Below are 23,366 nucleotides of genomic sequence, written 5' to 3' on the forward strand. Positions count from 1 at the left end.
GGGAACTCACTGTGCGAGGCCAAGCCTAGGACCAAGAGTAGCCACCTCCCTGGGCTGCTTGCACTGAAGGTCACACTGGCTTCAACAGCCTGCTGTTTCCACAGTGTCTTGGCTGGATTCCTCTAATGGCAGTGGAGGAAAGCTGCAGGCAGACAGGCTGGGGTGGCACCCTTCCTTCAGATACTTGCGGGTCCGCAGCCCCTTGGTAAGAATTGCGCTTAGGAAGAGATCTGGTCACTTGCTACATGTGGGAAAGCTCTTTGTATCTGTTTGAAAATCTTCATCCTTGCACACCTGTAATCCCGGCAACTCAGGAGGCTGAGGCAGAATTGCAAATTCAAGGCCAACCTCAGCAATTTAGCAAGGCCCTGAATCTACTTAGTGAGACCCTGTCTCAAAATGAAGGTTAGGTCTCAAAGTGAGGGCTGGGGATGTGGCTCAGTGATTAGGCACCCTAATCAATTCCCAGTACAAAACAAACAAACAACTTCATCCTTTTTCAGAGAAGTATTTGACATTTTAGTACTTGAAGTCACTTATAAAAATAAAAACAGTATTCAGAGATCAGATTGGAACTTTAAGCCAAAAACACCATAAGGAATTCTAAAATATTGGTTTTTTTTTTTTTTTTCTTTCTTTTTTCTTTTTAAATCTAACAGTGGCAGTCTGGAGCAATTCAGTTTTCTGTGGACTTTTAAAACTGGGACAGAAGCATTCCACTATGAGATTTCCATCTCCCTCTTTCTCTTTCTCTCTCAGTGTTAAAGATAATTAGAAGACTCTCCCCCTGGCTTCTTAACCTCACCCAAGTCCATAAATGTGATGTCAAGGCCCCAAAAGAACCTTTGAATCAAGAAAAGATTTTATAGTGTTCACTTTAGCAAGCAAGGAGATACATAGGATTAGATTAGGACTTGATTAATAAATAGGTTATAGACGTTAGAATTTTTAAGATGTTTAACATTTTTCTCCAATTTTAAGACAGTTTTAAAAAGTTACAGAAATGTTCAAATATATGAAAATGTATGACCTCTTATGTACCCATCCTACAGCTTCAAAATTTTTTGTGACATTTTAAGTCTAATTAGAATTATTAGTAATAATTAAGCCTATCTGGTTAACAGGAAGCTTTATTTTTATGGAAAGCGGTTGAATGGGAAAATGTGTTAATACCATTCATTCATTCATTCTCCCTCTTGGTAAGCAGTCTGAATCACAAAGCCAGATTGTCTAGGATGAAATAAAGAATGCTGGGTAGTATAAGCATCTTCCAAGACTTTTTTTTTTTTTTGAACTGGGGATTGAACCCAGAGGTACTTTACCACTGAGCCACATCCCCAGCCCTTTTTATTTTTTTTATTTTGAGACAGGGTCTCACTAAGTTGCTGGGACTGGCCTTGAATTTGTAATCCTCCTACCTTAGCCTCCTGAGTCTCTGGGATTACAGGCCTGTGTCACCACACCCAGCTAAGACTTTTGACTTACCATATTTAAATGCAGATTCCACACCAGCCTCCAGATAGCTGGTTTTGGTACCCAAGAATTTTCATGTCTGCCAGGGTTTCCAGGTTAATGGAACAGATCCCTAGTGGACCCCACTTTGAGAAATGACTCTGTTATCCAGACTACAAAATGGTAGTAACATTTATAGCAATAGTTTAAGTCACCAAGTACTCTCAGCAAAGTAGGCTAATTTATTATTTTTAATCATCAGAGGCAAAAAAGGAAAAGTCAAATTTTAAGGGGAGCAGCATCTTCCATAGCTCTGGATTCATAAGTGTTGATGTGCCAATTGCTGAGTGTGTAGGGGCTTCTGTGCCCTCCTGACTTCCAGCCTCTGAAGACCACTTGAACTTGCCCTCAGAAAACAGCATCAGCTGTTTGTGTGGAGCCTCTGGTTTTAGTGTTAGAAGTTATTGCTACCTGATGGGAAGCTGGTTCACTCAGCACCATGTTTTTGGAGGGTAAGTGCTTCTTGTGATCTTTAATCTCGAAGTCTGTATGTGGTCTCTGTGCATTAGACATAGTGAGCTTTTCTTTTGGAAAAGCTCTGCTTCCTGAGATGAGTAGGAAACCTGTTCCCTTAGAGGGAGAGCCTGGTTACAGCCTGATGGTGACGCAAGCACAGTCCTGGTGCCCTCCCTGAGAACAGAGGCCCAGCCTTACTTATCTTTGAGTTCCCAGAGCACTGTGCACACACAGCCTGGCCCCAGTCATGGTGAAGAGGGTGCCAGCTTGAAGGAGGAGGGTGGTTGGAAGGTCCTGGCTCACACAGAACAGGGCTGGGTGGTGTGGATATTTGGTCTGTGTGGAGCCAGAGTGCAGCCCCTGGAGAGCAAGGAGCAGGGTGCAGAGTAGCTGTTCCCTTGCCATCCCTTGTGGCCCTCTGCCAGAGGAGGACAGAAGGGCACTGTCTGTGGGCCTGCTACATGGGAGGCTCCAGAAGCCTCATCTGTGCCAAGCATTATGAGAGGGACAATGAGTTCCTTCCTGTCCCTGAAAGGCCTTTCAGGCTCTCCCGCATCATAGGATGGGTGAGCCCGGGAGCCTGGCTTCTTTTAAGAACTGGGCTTGGTTGCAATACAGATCTACGCCAGAATGTACAGTGCTGCAGAGTTTCTAGTAAGGGGACAGCCAGCTCATGGGTAGGCCCCAGCTCCATGCCCTCTCCACAACCACCCAGTTTGGTAGGCCTGTGGGTCCCTGTCCTAGTGGTGCAGCTCAGGGTTCTCTGCCTCCCGCTCTCTACTCTTGCAGCCCATGTTCACTTATTTCTTTGTCTTTTCCTGTTCCCAAGAGTTATTTGCATGTCTTAAATCCCAGCCCTTTGATTTCTTGGAGACAGTGGTGCGCTGTGACCCAACGTGTAAACCAGCATGGGAGAGGGGTAGGAGTCTTGGAAACTTGAGAAGGAGTGGGGAGAGGAAAAGGAACGTGAATCCCTGAGTCTCTCAGTCAAGAAGGCAGCTCCTGTCCACTGGGAGAGACTAGCTCTTCAGTTTTTGTGCTTTCCAGAATTTCATAACCCATCCTGCTGCCTTTCTGGTAGGCCTCGTCTTCTTCACCCCCTCTACCTGAGCAGTGTCCATCTGTGCTGGGGTTGAGAGACATTCCCACAGAGTTCTCCAGGGACTTGCTGTAGAAATCATATACTTTGGTCACTTACTTGAGTTCATTTGGAGTCAGACACTAGAACATTCTACAGAATTGAGGCCTCTTCTTTGGCATCGACTTGATCTTTTTTATTTTTTAGGGTTGCCAAGATGATCTAGTTTTCCATGGGCCAGACAGATGACCCAGTGACCAGGGGTTTCTTCTCCTTGTTTGAGAGCAGCTGGGAAACCCTCTCCTGGTGGGACTCCATGGTTAAGGCGGGTATGGATTTACACGCACCAGCACCGTCAGGCCAGGAGAGTAGAGGAGTCCAGGGGAGAGATTTCTGGGTTTTATTTTAAATAAGGGGACAACTCTTCTTTGGGGACTATTAGCTCATTACAGTGGTTCTTGGCCTGAAAAAGCATCCAGATTCATTATATTTAAGTTCGGCGAAGGTTCTAGTTGTCCCCCAGGTGTCACTTCCCACAGTTTCCCACCCCCCTGGTCAACCTTGGTCCCAAAATGCAGTGCAATAAGATATTTTGAGAGAGAGACTATATTCATATAACTTTTATTACAGCATATTATTCTATTTTATTATTAGTTATTGTTGGTAATATCTTACTATGCCTAATTTTAAACTAAACTTCATCATGGGTATGCAGGTAAAAGAGAAAACTATACATAGGGTTCCATAGTAACTGTGGTTTTAGGCATCAACTGAGGGGTCTTGGAACATATCCCCCATAGATAAGGGGAGGCTTCTATATGTTTCCCTAAAATTGTTAATGACCTTGGCTAAAAGATGCAAATAAGGAGGTTGGTAGGGGGTCTGAGACAGGGTGGTGTCAGCATTGTGCCTCCTGGGGTGGGGAGTCTGAATGGCACATTCCTGACATCCCCACTCCTGGGTGGAATCGGTCAGGGATAAACAGTGTGGAGTGTGGATCTGCTGTCCTGGCAGGGAGGCCTGACTGGCAGGGCTCACTGAGTGTGCATCCCTGTTCCCCCAGGCCACCTGGAGCTCCTCTTGTTGCTGACATGATGACAGTGTGCAGGCCAGCCGAGGGCAGGCACAGCCAGACTGAAAACCTGAGTTACAGATTGACTCACAAGTAAGAATCATCACCCCATGCGCCTCACCCAAAACTTAGGCCTGCTTCTTAGTCTCCTTCCTTTTGCCACTACCTTTCCTCCTCACTGACCCTACTCCTTGAACTGAGTAGGTTTCATTCTAATGAACCTCCCATAAATCATCTCCCTGCACTGCACTTAAAACTCAGACCACTACTGTCATGTACAACTAATAAGAACAACAAAAAGACTCAGACCAAAGTAGTCAAGAGAAGTCTGACTGGTGCCCAGTATGTTCTAGTGACTTCAAACCGTATCCCCATTGTGCACTCCAGGCCAGGGGTTATTTTGCTAAGTACTAGCACGTGCAAGCATTTCACTTATCTTTGAGCCCCTGAATCTTTGCATCTGTATCTTCCTCATTTTATATCAGTATATTGGTTTCCTACTCCCAGATGGAGCCTTTTCTCTGATACTCTGGCACATTCTACAAAGCATTTGACAATCACTTAGCTGGTCACAGCTTGCCCCATAGACCCAAGCCCATTTGGGGATGGCAGAATCCTGAAAACAGAAACTCTGGAAACTCTTGGGTATAACAACACATGAAGAAGGTACTCTGTCTTCAGGGACACTTAAAATGGTTTCACCACCCTTGCCTGCTTTGCTTGAGCTCAAAAAATCTAAAGAGCTCTTCTGGCAAGCCATCCTTTGTTCCTTCTCAGTCCAGCTAGGGCCTCAGTGACTGAAAAGTCACTCCAGGTATGTGGGATCTTAGACAACAAATGGAATGATTATAATGACACAGTCACCACTATTGATACCAAGATGTATAATATCTGCTGTACTCTGGGCACATTATGAATATTAGCCATTCGTTTATTCATTGACTCAATACATATTTACCGATTGTCTACTATGTACCAAGAACAGTAAACAAGATCAGTTTGACCTCTGCAGTCAGAAAGTTCCAATATTTTGTTTAGAGATAGGGTTTCATTAAGTTGCTTAGGGCCTTGCTAAATTGCTGAGACTGACTTTGAACCTGTGATCCTCCTGCCTCAGCCTCCCAAGTTGCTGGAATTACAGGCACGCACCACCACACCTGGTAGAATCTCTATTTATTTATTTATTTATTTATTTTTAGTTGTCGATGGACCTTCATTTTATTTATTTATATGTGGTGCTGAGGCTTGAACCCAGTGCCTAACACGTGAGGCAAGTGCTCTTCCACTGAGCCACAACCCCAACCCTAGAATTCTTATTTTAAGAAGGAAAAAGATGGAGCAAGACTCAAACCTAAATCCTTGAAATTCTAAACCCCATGTATTTATCTACTGTGCATTATGGTCCAGTTGCATGTGCTGGTTATATATTCTGTCATCAGTTGTCACCAAGCATGCACTAACCCTAATTGTGTTTTTATGTGTCTGTCCTCTTACTACATCTTGCTTCTGGCATCATAAGAGCAGGGACTATAAGTCCTGCCTTTTGAACCCTCAGTAAAATAGCAATAGTCTGATCATGGTTCTGACTAAAATCTGAATTCATGTGAATGTCATCAGTGTTGACAGGGCAATTAAAAATATTTTTTTGTTGTAAGTACTCCGTTACGAATCCTAATTGTTTATTTAAATAAGGAATTCTGCTTTCATATCCATGGAAAATGTGTTTACATTTTCACAAGTTTCTAATTTATGCTGTGTAACCAAGAACACCAGCATAATTTGTGTGCCAGTGTTTCAACTGAGGGACAAGTCTTTACATAGACAACTGTTAGTCTTTGGAATGAACAGTTATAGTAACAGGATGCATGAAACTGGTAATGATTCATCCTGTACGGAGAACCTCAACTGGAGTTTCTGAATCCCCGTAGAGTCAGATTTATATATATTCAGAAAATGTGCCCATGAGGCTGGTCCTTGAATGCTTGCTAATTTCAGCACTTCTGAGATCACCATGCTCAGTTATAACTTTGTTGTTGGAAGAATGTTTAGCATTTCAGAACACACATTCTCATTCTTAGTAGAGTGAGTTTAAAAATGTTTTTCTTTCAAAATAATTTTTAGTGTCTTCATGGTACTATCTAATCTCTTCAAATCACATTTGGAAGTTTATATCCCCATGTGTATGTTCTGGGCCAGAACTCTCTGCCATCGTGGAAGTGTTCCTTCTTCTGCTCTGCCCACTCGAGAGCCATCAGCCACATGAGGCTACTGAGTACTTACCTTGCGACTGGTGCAACTGAGGGACAAAAGCTTTAATTTAATAGGAATTAGTGGCGAGTGTATTGGACAGATCTGCCTGTTTATTCAGACATTCATTTATGCAGCAGATATTTATTAGCTACCTGCGCTGCCAGTGTTGTTTTAGGTCCTGGGGGAGCAGCAGTAGCAAAAACAGTCCTAAACAACAAAACAACTACTGCCCTTGGTGACAGTCTATTGCAGTAAGGCTCACAGTCCAGAGGAGGTTCATTCTAAGTACACCCAACTCATTGTGGCTTTTCCCACCCAACTCAGGATAGTTGTCAAGCCCAGAATTAGCAAAAACTTCATGACTTATTGTTCAGTTTTTGGTTTTTGGTACTGGGGAATGGAACCCAGGGGCACTTAACCACTGAGCCACATCCCCAGTCCTTTTATTTTTTATTTTGAGTATGCATCTCCCTAAGTATTAAGGGTCTTGCCAAGTTGCTGTGACTGGCCTTGAATTTGTGATCCTCCAGCCTTACCCTCCTGTGGTACTGGGATCACAGATGTGTGCCACTATACCTGCCCTCTTTTAGTTTTTAAATAGTCATTGTAAAGAATTGCCATGGATAAGAAAAACAAGGAAGACTTAGACTGTATGATCTTTTTCCTCATGAAATTACTCCGGGGCTAGGAGTGTGACTCGGGTGGAGCACTTGCCTCCTGGTTAGGCTCTGGGTTCAGCCCTTAGCACCACAAAATAAGTAAATGAAAGAGAAAGGAAAGAAGGGAGGGAGGGAATTAAGGAGGGAGAAGGAGTTACTTTGTATTTATTGGGGGAAAATAATAGCCCCACCATTTATTGTATACTCACAATATACTAGACACTTTATGTGGACTGGCTCATTAAATGTTTACAGCCTCCTCATTAGATGCATATTGTTATTATTATTATCTTCATTTTACAGGTGAGGAAACTGAAGTTTAGAAGTCTTAAATAAGTTGCACATGCTTAGTGGTTGACTTAAGATTCAAACCCCAACTGGGGCTGAAGTTCAGTGGTAGAGCGCTTGTCTAGCCTTCGTGAGGCACTGGGTTTGATCCTCAGCACCACATAAAAAAATAAGTAAATAAAATAAAGGTATTATGTCTATCTACAACTAAAAATTTTTTAAAAAAATAAAAGATTCAAACCCAATTGCTGCTTTTTATTCCACCATGCTGTCTGCCCAAAAGGAACATAAAAGTGATTTTTTAAAATGATGATTTCAACCTTTGTGGTTTGCAACTAGTATGTAACATTTATAAGTAAGTTCTAGTGAATCTCGATGACCCGCCAAGCACAACTAAGAATCCCCTCACCCCGTGTTTGTCTTTCTGGCTCAGGGTCAAGGTGGAAGGTCCAGCCGCTGGAGAAGCCCTTCTAAGGCAACCGTTTCAGTCCTACATCCCTTCTGCCAAGACTGATCGGGAGTCGCCCTTCAGAAGGAACCCCCTGGGAAGCCTGAACAACCTCATGCTGGAGGCGAGAGTAGACATGTTCGGGTCAAACATGATCATCAGTGGCCCGGCTGCAGACCTCGGCCCCAACGAAGCCAGCAGGGCTGGAAGGAAGCAGCTAGATGGTGTCCAGAACCCCCGCCCGTGCGCCCGAGCTGGAGCCCGGCACAAGGCCCTCAGCATAAAGGACAAGATTTCCGAGTGGGAAGGCAAGAAGGAGTTGCCGGCTGCAGCAGCTGGCAGGCGAGCGGACGAACAGGAGGATTACCTGCCGTCGTGCGTGATGGACAGAAGTAGCGAGGTTGCGAGAACTCGGGTCGCGGAAGCTAAGAATGGACCGAGGTCTGAAACAGAGAGCCCTGAGAGTGAGAGGTGCAGAGGGGCAGTGAAAGTTGGGGGTCAGGACCTAGAGAGGAGGCCAGACCTCTGCCATCCCGACGGGGAGCCAGAACCCTGTGGGGGCAGAGGCCGGGAGCTGAGGTTCTGCAAGCCGCGCTTCCAGAACGATCACCTCTCGGTGCTGAAGCAGGTCAAGAAACTGGAGCAGGCGTTGAAGGACGGGTCGGCAGGCTTGGATCCCCAGTTGCCAGGGACTTGCTATTCCCCACACTGCCTGCCTCACAAGGCAGAGGAGGAGCCCTCGCCTTCCGAGAACCACCGGGGTGGCGCAGAAGCCGGCCGCAGGGGCCACCACTTGGACCCAGAGGGCAGGGAGCCCACCTCTGAGGCCACAGAGGGGTCCCCTACAAAGCCCTTCATCAACCCCCTGCCCAAACCCCGGAGAACGTTCAAACATGCCGGAGAGGGAGACAAGGAAGGGAACCCAGGCGTTGGCTTCAGGAAAGAGAAAAGAAACCTGCCTCCCCTGCCGGCCCTGCCTCCCCCACCGCTGCCCTCCTCCCCACCTCCTGCCTCTGTGAACAGAAGGCTCTGGACCGGGAGGCAGAGGCCCAGTGCTGACCACAGGTAGGTGCCGCCTGACTGGTGCAGCTTTTTAAATGTGCTAATGCTTAGGCCTGGTCCCAGCTGCCTGTTCTCAGCATAATTATTTGTCGCATTAAACTGAGGGATCTCACTCTTAGTTATTGGAGACTGTTTATAGCATAACTTAGTTTGTTGATTAACCTGGAAGCATGGTTGCCACACGTTTTATGTTTGTTCTCACTCCTAAAAAAAGAGTGTTTGCTTTTAAAAATTACCCTTCATATGTGAGAAAGATTTATAGTTGGGTCAGTGACCAAGAGTCAAGTGAAGAATTTGTGTGAAATTTGCAGTCTTCTAACTGGTAGTGCCTGGTAGCTACTTGGATCTTGCAACTCTCTTTTCATGTTTTCTCTTGGAATGGGCTTGAAAAGCACATTGGCTGGGTCCACCCTGGCCTGTTGTTTACCTGTATAACCTCGAACAAGTTAACTTCCTGAAGCCTCAGTTTCCTTATTTATACATAAAGGTGCATCACTGTATTTGATAATATTAAAACAGAACTTTAAATAATAAAGTATGTTAATGCTTAAAAATAAAATCTGTGCTTTGGAAATAATTTTCTGCTTCGAAACATCATTTCTGGTCCATTTCTAATTGATTTAATACCCACTAATCTAGAAACCTGGTTTAGAGCAGAACTTTTCCAAACTGTTATCTGTACCTACTTTCCTTGCTTCTTTGCCTTCTATCTTTTCTTGGCCCACTCCACTTGGACTTTGGCCCTTCGTCCAGAAGCAAATCTTGCCCAAGGCCACCGGCAACTTCCTTCTTAGTAAGTCCAATTGCCAATTCTCTGTTCTTTTCTTAATTGACCTGTCTTGATATTTGAGGACAACTGCTAACTTGCCTCATCTTGAATCACTGTCTTCATTTGACTTCTGGGTCAGCCACTTCCCTGTTGACCGGGAAATCCTCTTCTCTGGCTTCTCTCCTTATTTGTTTCAAGTAGCACCCCTTCTTCTAACCCCTGCCCACTCCAAGCCAGGATCAGATCAGGGATTTCTCCACTTCCCCCCACCCTCTAAGTGAGCTCATCCAGTTCTATCACTTTAATGTCAGTTACATGCTTATAATTCCCAAATTTAGATCTCCAGCCCTGACTCCCAATCCCAGCTTCAGGTTTGTGTAGTCATCTCCTGCTTAGGTCTCGTTTTGGTTGTGTAATAGTTGGGACTTAACATGTTCCAACCTATATTCTAATCCAGAACACCACTAACTACCCATCTCCTCCCAAAATAATCATCTTCTTAAATGGCATCACCCTTCACTTAGTTCTTAGGCCAGAGAGCCAGTAGTCTTCTTTGATTCTTTTCTTTCACACACCCCATCTAATTCATCAGCAAGTCCTTCAGTCCTGGTTTTAAAACTTTAACTTGAATCTGACTGCATCTCCTCCACCGCTACTCCTTTAATTACTTTGGATCCACTGCCCACCCCCAGGATGCTCGTTCCTCAGGAACCAGAGAAGTCTTCCGAAAGTATTCATTAGATGATGTCACTCCCCACTCAGTGTGGTCTGTCAGGTAGGACTTTTTTACCTTCAAATAACATAACTTATGTTCTCTTCCAAGGAAAAAGATTTCATATTCTAAAATTTTATATGCATATGTAAATTACTTCCTTTTGAAAATGAAATCATGCTGTATATATTATATTTTTACTTAGTATATCATTGAGCTTTTTCAATGTTGCCACCTTTTTGTTTGGAGGGTGGAGGTTATACCGAGGATTGAACCCAGAGGTGCTTTACCACCGAGCTACATCCCCAGACTTTTTTATTTATAATTTTGAGACAGGGTCTTGATAAGTTACTTAGTGCCTCTCTGATTGCTGAAGCCAGCCTCAAAGTTGTGACCCTTCCTTCTCAACCTCCAGAGTCACTGGGATTATAGGCATGTGCCACCACAACCAGCACTATCTTCCTTTTTTAACTACTACATTCTTTATATCGTGTTGATAAACTGTATTTTATTTAGCCATTCCCCTACTGTTGATAAACTGTATTTTATTTAGCCATTCCCCTACTGATGGACTCTTAGGTTGTTCCTGGTTGACAGGTCACGCCATATTATGTAGCTTATAGTATTAGAGGGAACTCTGAAACCAGAGCACTTACTAGTTGTGCTACTTACTATCTGTATGGCATTGTATGAACCCCTAAATTTGCATTGGACTCATTTTACTCATCCATGATAATTATAGTATCCACTTCATAGGGTTGTTGTGAAAATTAGAGTTAATATGTAGAAACATAAATTTAGAGCAGCCTGGAATATAATAAATCCTTAATAAATGTTGGCTGTTTTTTTCTCCATGCTGTTTAATTAATCAGATTATTTCCTTTCCAGTAGTAAACTATTTAAATTATTTTTGCTTTATAATATACTTTAATATCTAGTGGAGCTTACAGAAATGTCTTGTTGCTAATCACTTGGTTGATTCTGCTGGATTTCCTGTATTTGCTATTATGTCATGTGCCAAAAAAAAATCATTTGGTCTCCTGATTATAAACCTCCTATTTATTTCCTTATTTTTTCAAAAAATATATTGACAATTCTTGCATGTATTTATCTTAATATTCCCTATATCACTATCAAATTTCACACAAAAATATATGCTTATATTTAATTTCAATTCTGTGCATTGCTGAGTTTATTCATAAACATTTTATCTTTTTGTTGCTGTTGTTAATATAATCTTTTTTCTCATTATAGGGCCTCTAAGGAAACTATTTATTTTGTATGTTATATTTTTAAGAGACACCTTAAAGAAACGCTTTTGGGGCTGGGGAGATAGTTCAGTCGGTAGAGTGCTTGCCTTGTAAGCACAAGACCCTGGGTTCGATCCCCAGCACCCAAAAAAAAAAAAAAAAAAAGAAAGAAAGAAACGCTTTTTTTGGTACCAGGAGGGAACCCAGGCCCTTGCACATTCTAGACAAGAGCTCTGTCACTGACCTACATCCCTACCCCTTTTTAAAATTTTATTTTGAGACAGTCTTGCTAAGTTTCCCGGGCTGACCTTGAACTTTTCATTTTCCTACTTTAGCCTCTGGAATACCTGAGATTACAAACATGTGCCACTGTACCCCACCTATTTTAAGGTGTTTTTATTTTTGTTTTGGTAGTGGGAATTGAATCCAGGGGCACTCAATTACTGAGCCACATCCGCAACCCTTTTTTGTATTTTATTTAGAGACACGGATCACTGAGTTGCTTAGGGTCTCAGGCTCTCCCGTCACTGGGATTACGGGCATGCACCACTGCACCCAGCTATTTTAAGATTTTTATAGTAGTATTCCATATGGGAGACTGGTCAATAAAGGCTTTTATTGTACTACCTTTATCAGGCTTTGATACCAGTGCATGTGAGTGTGTACTTAGAATCAGAAACTCATCCCATGAAATAACCATTGTCCAAGAGATAAGTATTAGGGGGGAAAAAAGGTAGATTCAGTGGCCAAAGAATGAAGAGAAAACTTTGCTCACAAATCACTTTCTCCCCTTCAAGGGGGTGAGTGGTTATAGATTCCATGTAGGAATAATGAGGGAGAGGGATAGGCTAATATAGGTGAGGAAAATTCATGTCTTTTCTCAGAATAGTTAGAGATCTTCAGGAACTCAGGTGCCATTTCTTTTTACCCATTTCATGGTCTGACATTTCCAGTCATGGTGAGTGAGTGGTAAGAGTCTTTAGCCTTAAAGTGGGTAAGAGAAACAAGGCAATTCTAGGTCAGGTTAACCCTGTATTTTAGTTCTGGATAAGACGTGTCTCAGACGGTCAGCATGTCCATAGGCAGAACAGAATCTGACCCAAAGGTCAAGGCAGCAAAGAAGACACATGCAATGTGAAGACAGAGGCCAAGCATTTTCATTCTGTTCTAGTTACCGTGGAAAATCTAAGGACCCAGGTGAAGAGTCACTGTCTTCAGCAAAATGGCCTTCACATCCCTAAAGGGTAACCTAGGCAACCATTATCACAACAGGTCAGAGTGTTAAAAAAAAAAAAAACTAGCGGGAGACTAATAATTTATTCCCCAGCCATGTGACCTCCAAAATTGGTGATTTTTACGTCAACTAACAGCAAGTGAAACCAGAGAGTTTATTTAGGTTTTCCCCTGGTGGCATGTAGAAGAATTTAGAGACTTCCTTCATTATGTTTGGAGAAAGTGGAACCCCTCTCCAGTTCTGTTTTTTGGGAGGGGAGCTGGGTTTGATGATGAAAATTGAACCCCGGGCTCATGCGTGCTAAGCGTGACTGAACTGTACCCCAGGCCTCCAACTCCCGGTTCTAACTCCTTTCCCCAACCAGCACCAACCAACTTCCTTGAGAGTGTCCTGACTTCTGCTCCTGGTCCGCGGCTTCCCAGGGCAGTGCTTCTGTGGCATTTTGGGGCTGTTCCTCCAAGGACCCCACGCCCCAGGGGTGGGTTGGTTTTGGTAAACTGGAATATTTCATCTCTGTCACCACTAGGGCAGGCAAATTGTCTGGTTGAATAGTTATTCCCACTATCTTTTTCTCTCTCAGCTACCATCTGCTGTTTTCAGTCTTTCAGCATTTTCTTTATAACCAGCTAAAGTTACTTAGTTTCAGTCCAAAGATGAAATTTTTCTTGGCCAGTTTGAATATGGTTGCATCAGCTGTGTTTTAAGAATTTTGGCTTTAGAGTTTTCATTTTGTTTAAAACACTATAATGGAGGTGATTAGGGCAAGATGTTCATTTTCTGTTCTCAAAAAAAGTGGGGAGGAATAAAGTATGCTCTTTATTGTGGTCTTATCTCTTAAAAAAAAAAAAAGAAAGAAAGAAAAAAAAGCTCAACCATGAACTTGGCAGACTTGCTGCCTTTTCTGAGGCAGGAAAGCCAAGCCAAAGCTGAAGAAAGAAATGATTAAGTATTTTGAGGTTCTGAGGGTTTAGAATTACACAGCTAAGCTGTGAGCTTTAGAGAATGTATTCAGCTTATTTTCACTGGCCAATTAGTATACCTCATCAAGAGCCAGACTAGTGGATTCAGATCCTCAGTTTGAGAAAATGTATTTTTCTTTTTCTTTTCTTTCTCTTCCTATTTTTCTCTTCCCCTTCTTTCTCCTCTCTTCTTCCTTTCTCCCTCCCTCTTTCTTCCCTTTCTTTGCTCTTTTTTCTTTATTTCTCTAAAGCCTCAGGAAATTAAATGCAAGGACTCATGCCTTCAATCCTAAAATGGAAAATGAGAAATCTTCAAATGTCAGGAAATTCCAAAGATAAGGTTCCTACAGCAACATTAACTTGGTTATGTATTTTTATGGCATACATTTAATAACTTTGGCAGGAATGCCTTAAGGCCAATATTTAACAAGAGAAGTTATATAAAGATTTTTAAGTATAAGCAACATCCCAAATTCACATGCATCTACATACTCAAAATATTTCAACTTAAGGGCTGAGGATGTGGCTCAGTGGAAGAGTGCCCACCTACCATGTGCAAGGCCCTGGGTTCAATCCCTAGCATCAACACACATAAAATTAAATTTAAAAATGTTACATTTTAGTTTCATTTGATCATGTGAAAGAGTGTGTGAATTTTTATGAAACCAAATAACTACATTGGCCAAGATTTCAACTTTTCAACTGATTGTTTGGCATCATATAGACTCAGCCTTTTCTTGGGTCTTTAGTGTAAGACTTTCAGAACTTTTTGAGGACATGGACTTTTTGAGTCATGTGTTCTACCACATCATTCTGTGCAGTTTTTGATCCCATCATTCACCTTCCATATGACTGAGTTTTCCCCAAAGCTCCCTGACTGAGCAGCAACGCTCTACTCTCTTCAGTTTAACATTCAAAGGTAACTTATCAGCCACATTGCAGTCTCTGTCATTATGAGACTGTCTCTGTCAACATGGATGTCAACCCATGGTATAACCCTGAATTACCATGGCTAAAATCCAAACGTTTAAAATCTTCAAAGGAACAAAGTGATTAATTTGAGGTTCAGATCAAAAGTTACTCTGAAAACTGAGAAACTTGATTTAGTAAAATCATTTATTCCAATAGTAGCTACTTTGGAAAACAGACCATGATTGCTAATATGTATCATACGAATAGTTGTGTGTTATTTCTCGTTGGAGGGTGGAAATTGTTGGACTTTGGACACAATGGTGGACAGACATAGCTTTTTCTTCTAACATTTCTACTTTGGATCCAAGGTAGAGAAATGCAGAAACTCAACATTAGTGATCATGGAAGTAAGTGAAGGGAGACACTAGAAACAGAATGAAAGCTAAGAGCCTACTCCTGGTGGGACAAATGGCCTGGGAGGTCAGCTGGGCCATGGGGAAGCATTGCCCATGGCCACTTGGGATGGACAGGCAAAAAGATTCTGTCAGTTCAGGTGAATGAAGGAAGTCAGAACTTGACATCTGTGGGTTCTGTCCCAACAGAGTGGGTTTGAAGTGGCAGCTAGGTCGTAGGCTATCCAAGTTTACTTAAACCATTACTAAAATCAATTCTGAGGAAAGTTTGCTCCAAAAATCTGACCAACTCAAGACTATAGCTGCGTTTTTTTTTTTTTTTTTAAACCCCACAGTAAGGATAAATTAAAAGTGATAAATGTGCCCTTAAAGCCAGCTTTTAAAATATTCATTCACGGGCTGGGGAGATAGCTCAGTCGGTAGAGTGCTTGCCTCTCAAGCACAAGGCCCTGAGTTCGATCCCCAGCACCGCAAAAAAATAAATAAATAAATAAATAAAATAAAATATTCATTCACTTATTCAGCCAATAGATTTGCTGTGAACTTGTTTAGTGTTAGATACGAAAACATGGTAATGAACAAGATAGATGAAGACCCTGCCCTCATGGAACTTATAGACTAGTAAGTTAAAAGTACACAACTAGTTGTGTAGTTATAATTGTGCTCAGCACTCTGAGGAAGCCTAAGGTGCCACAGAATGTTCAGCAGAATCTAGCCTATTAGGGAAACAGGGTGGGCTTGAGAGGAAGGGAGAAACAGCTTACTGGGAGGGTGGCAGGTAGATGTGCGGTTTGAGGGAACAAATAGGTGGAGGCCCTGCAGCACAAACCGCTGGACACATTGGAGGAATTAAAGGGCGTGAGATCAGGCCTGGAGGCCTCTGGGAGCCAGCTGTGGAGGAGCCCTGTAGACAGGGAAGGGTCGGGGCCTGTTACCCATGGGCAGTGGGAATCACTGGAAGGTTTTTTAAAAAGGGGAGAAAGAATTCAGTTACATCTTTAAGACATCTTCCTGGCTACGGCATGGAGACTGGAAGGGGTTTCAAGGCAGAGGTGGGGGGAAGAGCTTGCGGTCACCTTGATGTCACTGCAGGGATTGAGAGAAGGGGTGCTTTGGAGGTGGAACTCTGGTTAATTGGTTAGATATAGGTGGTCAGAGAGAGAGGTTTAGAGGATGCCTTCCAGGTTGAGGCCTAAATATTTGGATGGTCTTCCTGAGATGCAGCTCTGGAAGAGGAGCAGGTTCTCATCTGGGAAAGCAATGGGATTGAGTTCGATTTTGGACTTGTTAATTTTGTGGTTCTTGTCCATTTTCAAATGGGATGAACTCTTCAGTTAACATATCATTTACAAAAATAGGGAATAGTCATCAATAACATTCAAAATACTACTTGAAATCACAGTGTTTGTCATTGATAATTGAAATTTGGATATTATATGGGTTACAGCCACCTTCAGCAGAGTTCATTGGAGGTGGGCATGGTGGTGCACACCTGAAATCCCAGCTGCTTGGAAGGCTGAAGCAAGATCTCAAGTTAGAGGCTGACTTGGGTAACAAAGCAATTCCCCAGTCTCAAAAAAGAAAAAAAACAAGTTCATTGGACCAGTTGTTCATTCTAGCTCCTCTAAATCTAGAGTGCCAGCTTCCACATGATCATGTGAGGGCCGGGGAGGCAAACAGGCTGAAGGTCACACCCTCCCCAGGCTGCAGGCATCCCCGCCGGAACGTCTTGCCTTCGCCTCACCAGCTTTCAGCACACTGTGACCCACAGAAGGAACTTATTAAATACGTGGGCGGCATGGGGAATGAATGTTGAAAATGTTTAAACTAAAGAGAAGCCAATTTGAATGTGGTTATCATTCATTAGTCTTTGGAAATTTCCTTTCTCTCAAAGTTAATACATAAAGAAGCTAAAACTTTTTTCCAATTAAAAGATATTTTTAGAGAATTAGCTAAGTGGTTGAATGCTTGACTTAATCATATTTCTCTTCTTCAAGGAGCCTAATCACCAACCTGGACCTCAGAAGGGGTAGATAGAAGTCCCTGGAGGCATTTGTGTAGATTATACAAATAATGCTTAAGAACTAACTGCCCAAAGCCATGCTCCTGGGTTCAGTCCCTAATATCACACACACACACACACACACACACACACACACACACACACACAATGGTTGCTCTCAGTTTCCATACATACGCCTTCAACAACAGTGACAGTCATACACCAACCCCGTCCATGATGGCCACTTTGAGCAGCACTACCCAACATTCTCGAAAAGAAGTGTAAGGCCAAGGGGAACATGTCATGTAAAGAGAGACTGAGAAAGGGGTTGGATTCTATTAGAAGCTTGTTGGTGACCTTAAGGAGCAGTTTCAAAAATAGGATATTGGGGCTGGGGTTGTGGCTCAGTGGCAGAGCACTTGCCTAGCATGTGTGAGGCACTGGGTTCGATTCTCAGCACCATATAAAAATAAATAAATAAAATAAAGGTTCATCAACAACTAAAAAAAATTTTTTTTTAAAAATGGGATATTTACAGGGCTGTATGGAGTCTCTGCTCCTCTTCCCTCTTTAGCTCCACCCTCACCCACCCAGTTGAAAAATTTTGTTGAGAAAGGTGAGAAACTATAAAACCACAAGGGTTACTGCATCAAATGACAGATTCTCAAGATGAGGGAAACCTGTGTGTGTTGAAAGAAGAGGGAAGGGCTAGTGGAGAGGGCAAGATTGAACTGTGCACGTGCTCCCCAGAGGTTGGAAGGAGGCTGAGGATCTCGGCCCATGTCTGCCACCTCCTTGCATATCACTCACCACGCCTGTTTCCCACAGTCCAGCTTCACTGACATCTCTTTCCTTGAAAGCACCAAACTTTCTGTAGCCTCAGAGCCTTCACATCTGCCCCTCCCGGGTCCTGCAGTGTTCTCCCATTGAGGCCTGTCATCCTTGAGGTCTCAGTGAAATTATCCCAAGGCCTTCTCTGATGCATCCCTAAATCCAGTCCTCCTTGATGCCCTCATTTATTACAGACTTTGCTTTCCCGTCATTGAACTTAACACAGTTCATACTGTATTCATTTGTGCATGCACTGTTGAATATGGTCTCCTCCCCAGAAGGTAATCTCTGTGAGTCAGGGACGTTTTAGTCACTCCTTATTTATTGACTCCTAAGCACAGTGCCTCCACACAGCACATGTTCCTTCAATGTAGAATAGTTGCTACATAATTACTAGCTAACATTTGTTGAGTACTCATTAGGTGCCAAAGACAGTGATGAACATTTATAAACATCACATCTCTCTCTCCCATGTGCCTGCTTGTTCTCCCACGTGCATGTGTGTGCACTCTCTCTCTCTCTAATAATCCTATGAGATAAATGCATTCTACTGTCATGTATAATTAATTAGAACAAATCAAAATTTAAAAAAATTAAATTAAAAAAATAAAAATTAAAAAAAATAGTCCTGTGAGATCATTACTACTTTCAAATGAGGACACTGAATTTATCCCACTTAAGTAGCTCACCCAAGAGGCCTGTGAGGAAGCCATGTCCAGGTTTGTTTTAATTCCCAAGCCACCAAAGACATCTTCCTTAGGGGTTGGAAGAAAATTGGGAGTGCAGATGAAGAAGCAAAGACATTATGCATATTCAGATAGTCAGCCACAAGTATTTATCATGGAGCACTGCAGAACTCTGCTGGGCATGAAACAATAAGAAGAGCCAGGGTTTCTGAGCCACAGGAAGGTTGTGACCAAATGGACCCTGTAAGAAGAAGAGGAAGGGAAGGGACCAAGTCAAGGCCAGTGTGGGGGATATGCCCTTCTCAAAGTGGGTGGACAGTGTGTTCACCTAAATTCCATTCAGGGAAGGCCCAGGTGTGTTTTGGAGAAGTTCTCAGTAGTTCTGCTTGGGTGCTGCTAGGCTCCTGTCAGGGGGTCACATTGTGGTTACTTTGGAGAAGGGTGGGAGAGAGAGGAAAAAGGTGGGAGGTATTGTGGACCCTAAGATGGCGAAGTTTCACATACTACGTAATATGACTCTTCCCAAATGTTCAGTTTTGAAAATCTCCAACATTTTGTAGTAGAAAGCTATGCATGCGCCAGGGCACAAATGAGAGCCAGGCCTTTTGATCAGCTCTCTGGGGGTGAGGCAGGGTGCCTCAACTGGCCCCTGTATTCCATACCGACTATTGCCACTTATGTTAGAGGAAGGAGCCAGTGCCTAGTCTCTGGTCCACTCTGAACTGGCCCTCACTGCTTCTGTTTAATTGAAGTAATGTATGATCTGCAAACACTAGAAAATTCAATAAGTCCAGACAAGTAAAAGAACAGAGAGGTCACTAGCCATCCCTCAGTCCTGAGGTGGCAGCTCTGTATTTCACTTCTGTCTCTCCTTTTTATTTTATGTGGATATGTTTTTTTGCAACATGGGAAAATACATATGTGTGTATAATATGTGTGTATATATATGTATATGTACACATATGTGTATGTATATATATTTTTTACTATTTTCACTTAGCATAATGGCACAAATATTCTTCCAAGCAAAAGCCACATTTCTTATTTGTGACTATTCATTCTTTTGCAAAAAACACTTGATTTCAATAATAGAAGGTTTTCTAAGAACAGATTTAGAGAGGGGGTATATATTCTCTGAACCAGCCTAAATTGATTCAAGTTCTTGGTTTTTCTCCCCATCTTGCACAACTCAGAAAGTCCTACGAGTTTGAAGACTTACTGCAGTCTTCCTGCGAGAACAACAGGGTGGACTGGTACGCACAGACTAAGTTGGGGCTCACACGCACTTTATCAGAGGAGAACGTCTATGAAGACATTCTAGGTAAGAGACCAAACGTCTGTGAGTCTGGCTGTAAGGAAGTGGGAGAGGGCACTCACACACATGTGCACACACTCGCAAAGACAGACGTGTAGTCGAATGAATGAGAGGGCAGGTAGGCAGGAGGGGAGAGTGGGCCTGGGTGGGAGAAGTGAGGACACGGGGCTGGAGGAGAGAGGATGGCTGGTGATGAACCCAGCAGCAGGCAGGGTGTGGACCAAGAAACCGAAAGCCCGGAGTCCCCGTCTGGAATGAAATCTTGGCTCTGCCCCGTTTAGCTGTGTGATATTGAACTGGTGCTTACCGTAACTTCTCTGAACTTGAGCTTTCTTGTCGGAATAGTGAGGGTGATAATAGCTCCCTTACAGGTTACTTAAGGACTGGAAAGAATATAAAAGACCTGACTTCTGACAGATCCTCCCTGAGGATGTAGGGATGACTGAATGAAAGAAAACACTGAAGACCAGACTGCTTTTTCAGGCGCAAGGGGGTACGGCACTAACAGGGCATCAGACTACAGACTAAATGGATGCGTTGCTGGAGCGTAACTTTGGCCTAGCTCTGAAGACTCCGCTCAGATTCCAAAGTGGGGCTCAGATTCAGAGTTTGTTTGGGGAGTTCAGTAATCTTCTGTAAGATCACAGTTTCAGTGTGGTGTGAGCTCAGACTGGCGTCTGCTTACCGTGGGAGAAGGAATGAGCTGGGAAGAGGGAGAAACCTGTAGGTGTGAGAGGCAGGTGGGGTGGATGCCCACAGACCTGCATGCGTGGAATCTCCAGTACCAAAAAGTCCCACGCGAGGAGCAGGGGCATACACTCAGCTAAGCTGCCTAAGCTGGGTTTGCTCAGGCAGCAGGCTTCCCAGTCGAAGGAGGGTATGAGCTCTGGACTTCTGCAGTACATATCTGAGAGGATGCTTTCAGTTATAGGGAACAAGGACACCAACTGAACAACAAAGGGAGTTCATGGGGGGAAAAAAAAAAAGGGAGTTCATGGGCTCCCATGACCAGAACTGGCATTTTTTTCTCCTCCATTTCTTACCTCCCAGAGAAGCTCCATTCTCACCAGACTTTCTATCATCCTCAGGATTGGTGCTATCAGCTCCTTGGAGTCCATACCTTCCCCTGGGGAAGGAGTGCCTGTGTCTTGCAAGTTCCTCTAAAAATCCTGAGGTTCACTCTGGCCAGACCAGCTTGGCGCCCTTGTTCACTTTGGAGTCTGGGAATGCCATGTGGTGTTTACCTTGGGCTGGGATGCGAACCCTGTCCTGAACTCATCACTGAGGCAGCAGTCTGGGACCCTTAGAGTGACTAAAGTCCAAGACTGGAAGTGGAGTTAATCTTACATGGCTACAAGGGAGGGGACAGGGTGTTACCCCAGTGATAATCAGGGTCTGTCACTGAGAGGAAGGGTGATGGATGTCAAAACAACAGGCATCCCACAAGGGCTAGCGCAGGAGAGGTCAAGATGTTAGCCTCAGTGCTCTGAAGAGGAAAACCTCCCAGGTTCCTGACCCATTGCCTTTGACCACAGATCCGCCAATGAAGGAAAACCCTTATGAAGACATCGAGTTACATGGCCGCTGCCTGGGCAAGAAGTGTGTCTTGACCTTTCCTGGTTCTCCCACCTCTTCCATTCCTGACACTCCCACCAAGGTATGAGCCCTGGGGGAGCGGTCAGGAGAGGGGTCCCAGGCACCATGTCCCTGAGCACTCTGGAGCCCAGGCCATCCTCACAACCAGGCACCAGGCTCCGTCTATACACTGTCTGACTGGCCTTCCCACCTCTTGTTTTCTTGGACCCCCACTGCTTGACAGAGCCTCTGAAAATACCACTGAGCTTCTGGCTTGGATCTCTCTCAAACTTTGTACATAAAAAATGATCCATCCATGCAATACAGAAGGCACTAACCCAGAGCAAACTCTGACAGGCAAGGCTGAAAGGCAGGGTGAAGGATGGGACTTTTATAGTATGCCCCCATTTGTGAGGTTTTTGAAATGAAAGCATATTCTAGCATGTGAGCTCACATGTGTTTGTGTGTACAAGAATCTCTCTGTGAGGGATTTAGAATGGATAGACCTTAAGCAGGTACCTTGGTGGAGCTGTCAGTGCCTGACTCCCCAGAGGCCACAAGACTGCCTTTCTTTTTACCCAATATGCTTTTAACTTTCTGTAGTTTTGTACCATGTACACATAGATAATATAACTATTCATATACCTGGTAATGATTTCAACCCATTGCCTAATAGTTGGAGATCGTATTCTTTAGCCTGTCATTAAATGTCTTTGACAATTGATCCCCAATCACCCATTACTGCCTGATCTCCCACCGTTCCTAGGTGCAAACACTCCCTGCCAGCAGAGCTTACCAGCTACCCTTTTGGTACTATCAGCCAAGCATCTGTGAGCTTTCTCCAAGGAGCCAGAGAGTACATATTTTAGGGTTTGTGGGACACATGGTCTCTGTTGTAACTTCCTGACACTGCATTATAGTGCAAAGCAACCATAAGATGACAGGTAACAAATGAGAGTGGCTGTGTTTCAATGAAACTATTTGGGAACACTGAAATTTGAATTCTTTTTTTTTCAACCATTTAAAAATGTGAAATCTATTCTCAACTTGTGGCAGGTCAGAGGTGGCCCACAGGCTGTAATTTGCTAATCCCTGTACTAAGGTTTTTCTACCTGTCCTTGATCTTTCCCTCCTATCCTCTGGGGAGCTGCTCATTGGTGCCTCCTTTGAGGAGTTGGTTAAGCCATTGCAGCGCCTATGACTTCTTCAGCTTTGATAGCCTGTAACATTCATTTCACAACAAATTATGTATTGCCTTGTGACATTCCTTACATTGATGATTTGAGTTGGTGTTTAAATCACATGATGTGTCTTAAAAATATCTCCCTAACTAACTATAAATTACTGAAGGTCACATAGTTTATATTCTGTTTCTTTATGTCTCTCCTAAGATCCCAGTAGTTATTGTACATATTCAGGTTTTTTATAAATTAAATAAAGAAATGCCAAATTCAGGCTGCAAGTGTCCACTTAAATCCTATTGCAAGGACCTGTTTCCAGCCTGAGAAAAGCAGTCATCTTCCTATTGGGCCCCACAGGGTCAGTGTTCCCTGTTAGCTGGGGGCGGCTCCACATGAGGCTTGCCTTCTACGCTTGGTGGTTATAGAGGGAAGCTCCTGCCACCATCTTCCAGAACAGTTGAGGTAGAAGCCATCATGAAGGGTGTGGCTTATGGACCCTCATCAGTTGCTACATTACTTATCCAAACTAATCAACTGCCATTTCTGAAAAGAGGATTGTCATGAATAATCCCTGACAACCGATAACTAGTGGTTTCTACTTTCCTTGGAAATGTGTTTGTGTTTTCGTTAGAATACAGTCATATCAAACATCTAGGAAATCCCTTCCCCATAGTGGACACGCCTCACTTGGGAGAAGAAAGC

At 43.5% G+C, this 23,366-nt stretch overlaps 1 protein-coding gene across 8 annotated transcripts in view; it reads left to right on the plus strand.

Moving 5' to 3' along the window:
* Dennd2a (DENN domain containing 2A) overlaps positions 1–23,366 on the plus strand; it is an 85,800-nt gene that overhangs the window by 23,966 nt on the left and 38,468 nt on the right. For 5 of the 8 annotated variants that reach the window (XM_047561000.1, XM_047561001.1, XM_047561004.1 and 2 more), the window contains 4 exons: positions 4,110–4,211; positions 7,749–8,828; positions 19,787–19,914; positions 21,444–21,565. In XM_047561000.1, the coding sequence (XP_047416956.1) occupies positions 4,110–4,211; positions 7,749–8,828; positions 19,787–19,914; positions 21,444–21,565 (1,432 nt within the window). Of the gene's footprint in view, positions 1–1,911; positions 1,965–3,253; positions 3,376–4,109; positions 4,212–7,748; positions 8,829–19,786; positions 19,915–21,443; positions 21,566–23,366 lie in introns of those variants that run through there. The other 3 variants (XM_047561006.1, XM_047561003.1, XM_047561007.1) reach the window with 3 other exon arrangements.

Source organism: Sciurus carolinensis, chromosome 8 (assembly GCF_902686445.1).
Source record: "Sciurus carolinensis chromosome 8, mSciCar1.2, whole genome shotgun sequence".
In the NCBI taxonomy this organism is placed as follows: Eukaryota; Metazoa; Chordata; class Mammalia; order Rodentia; family Sciuridae; genus Sciurus; species Sciurus carolinensis.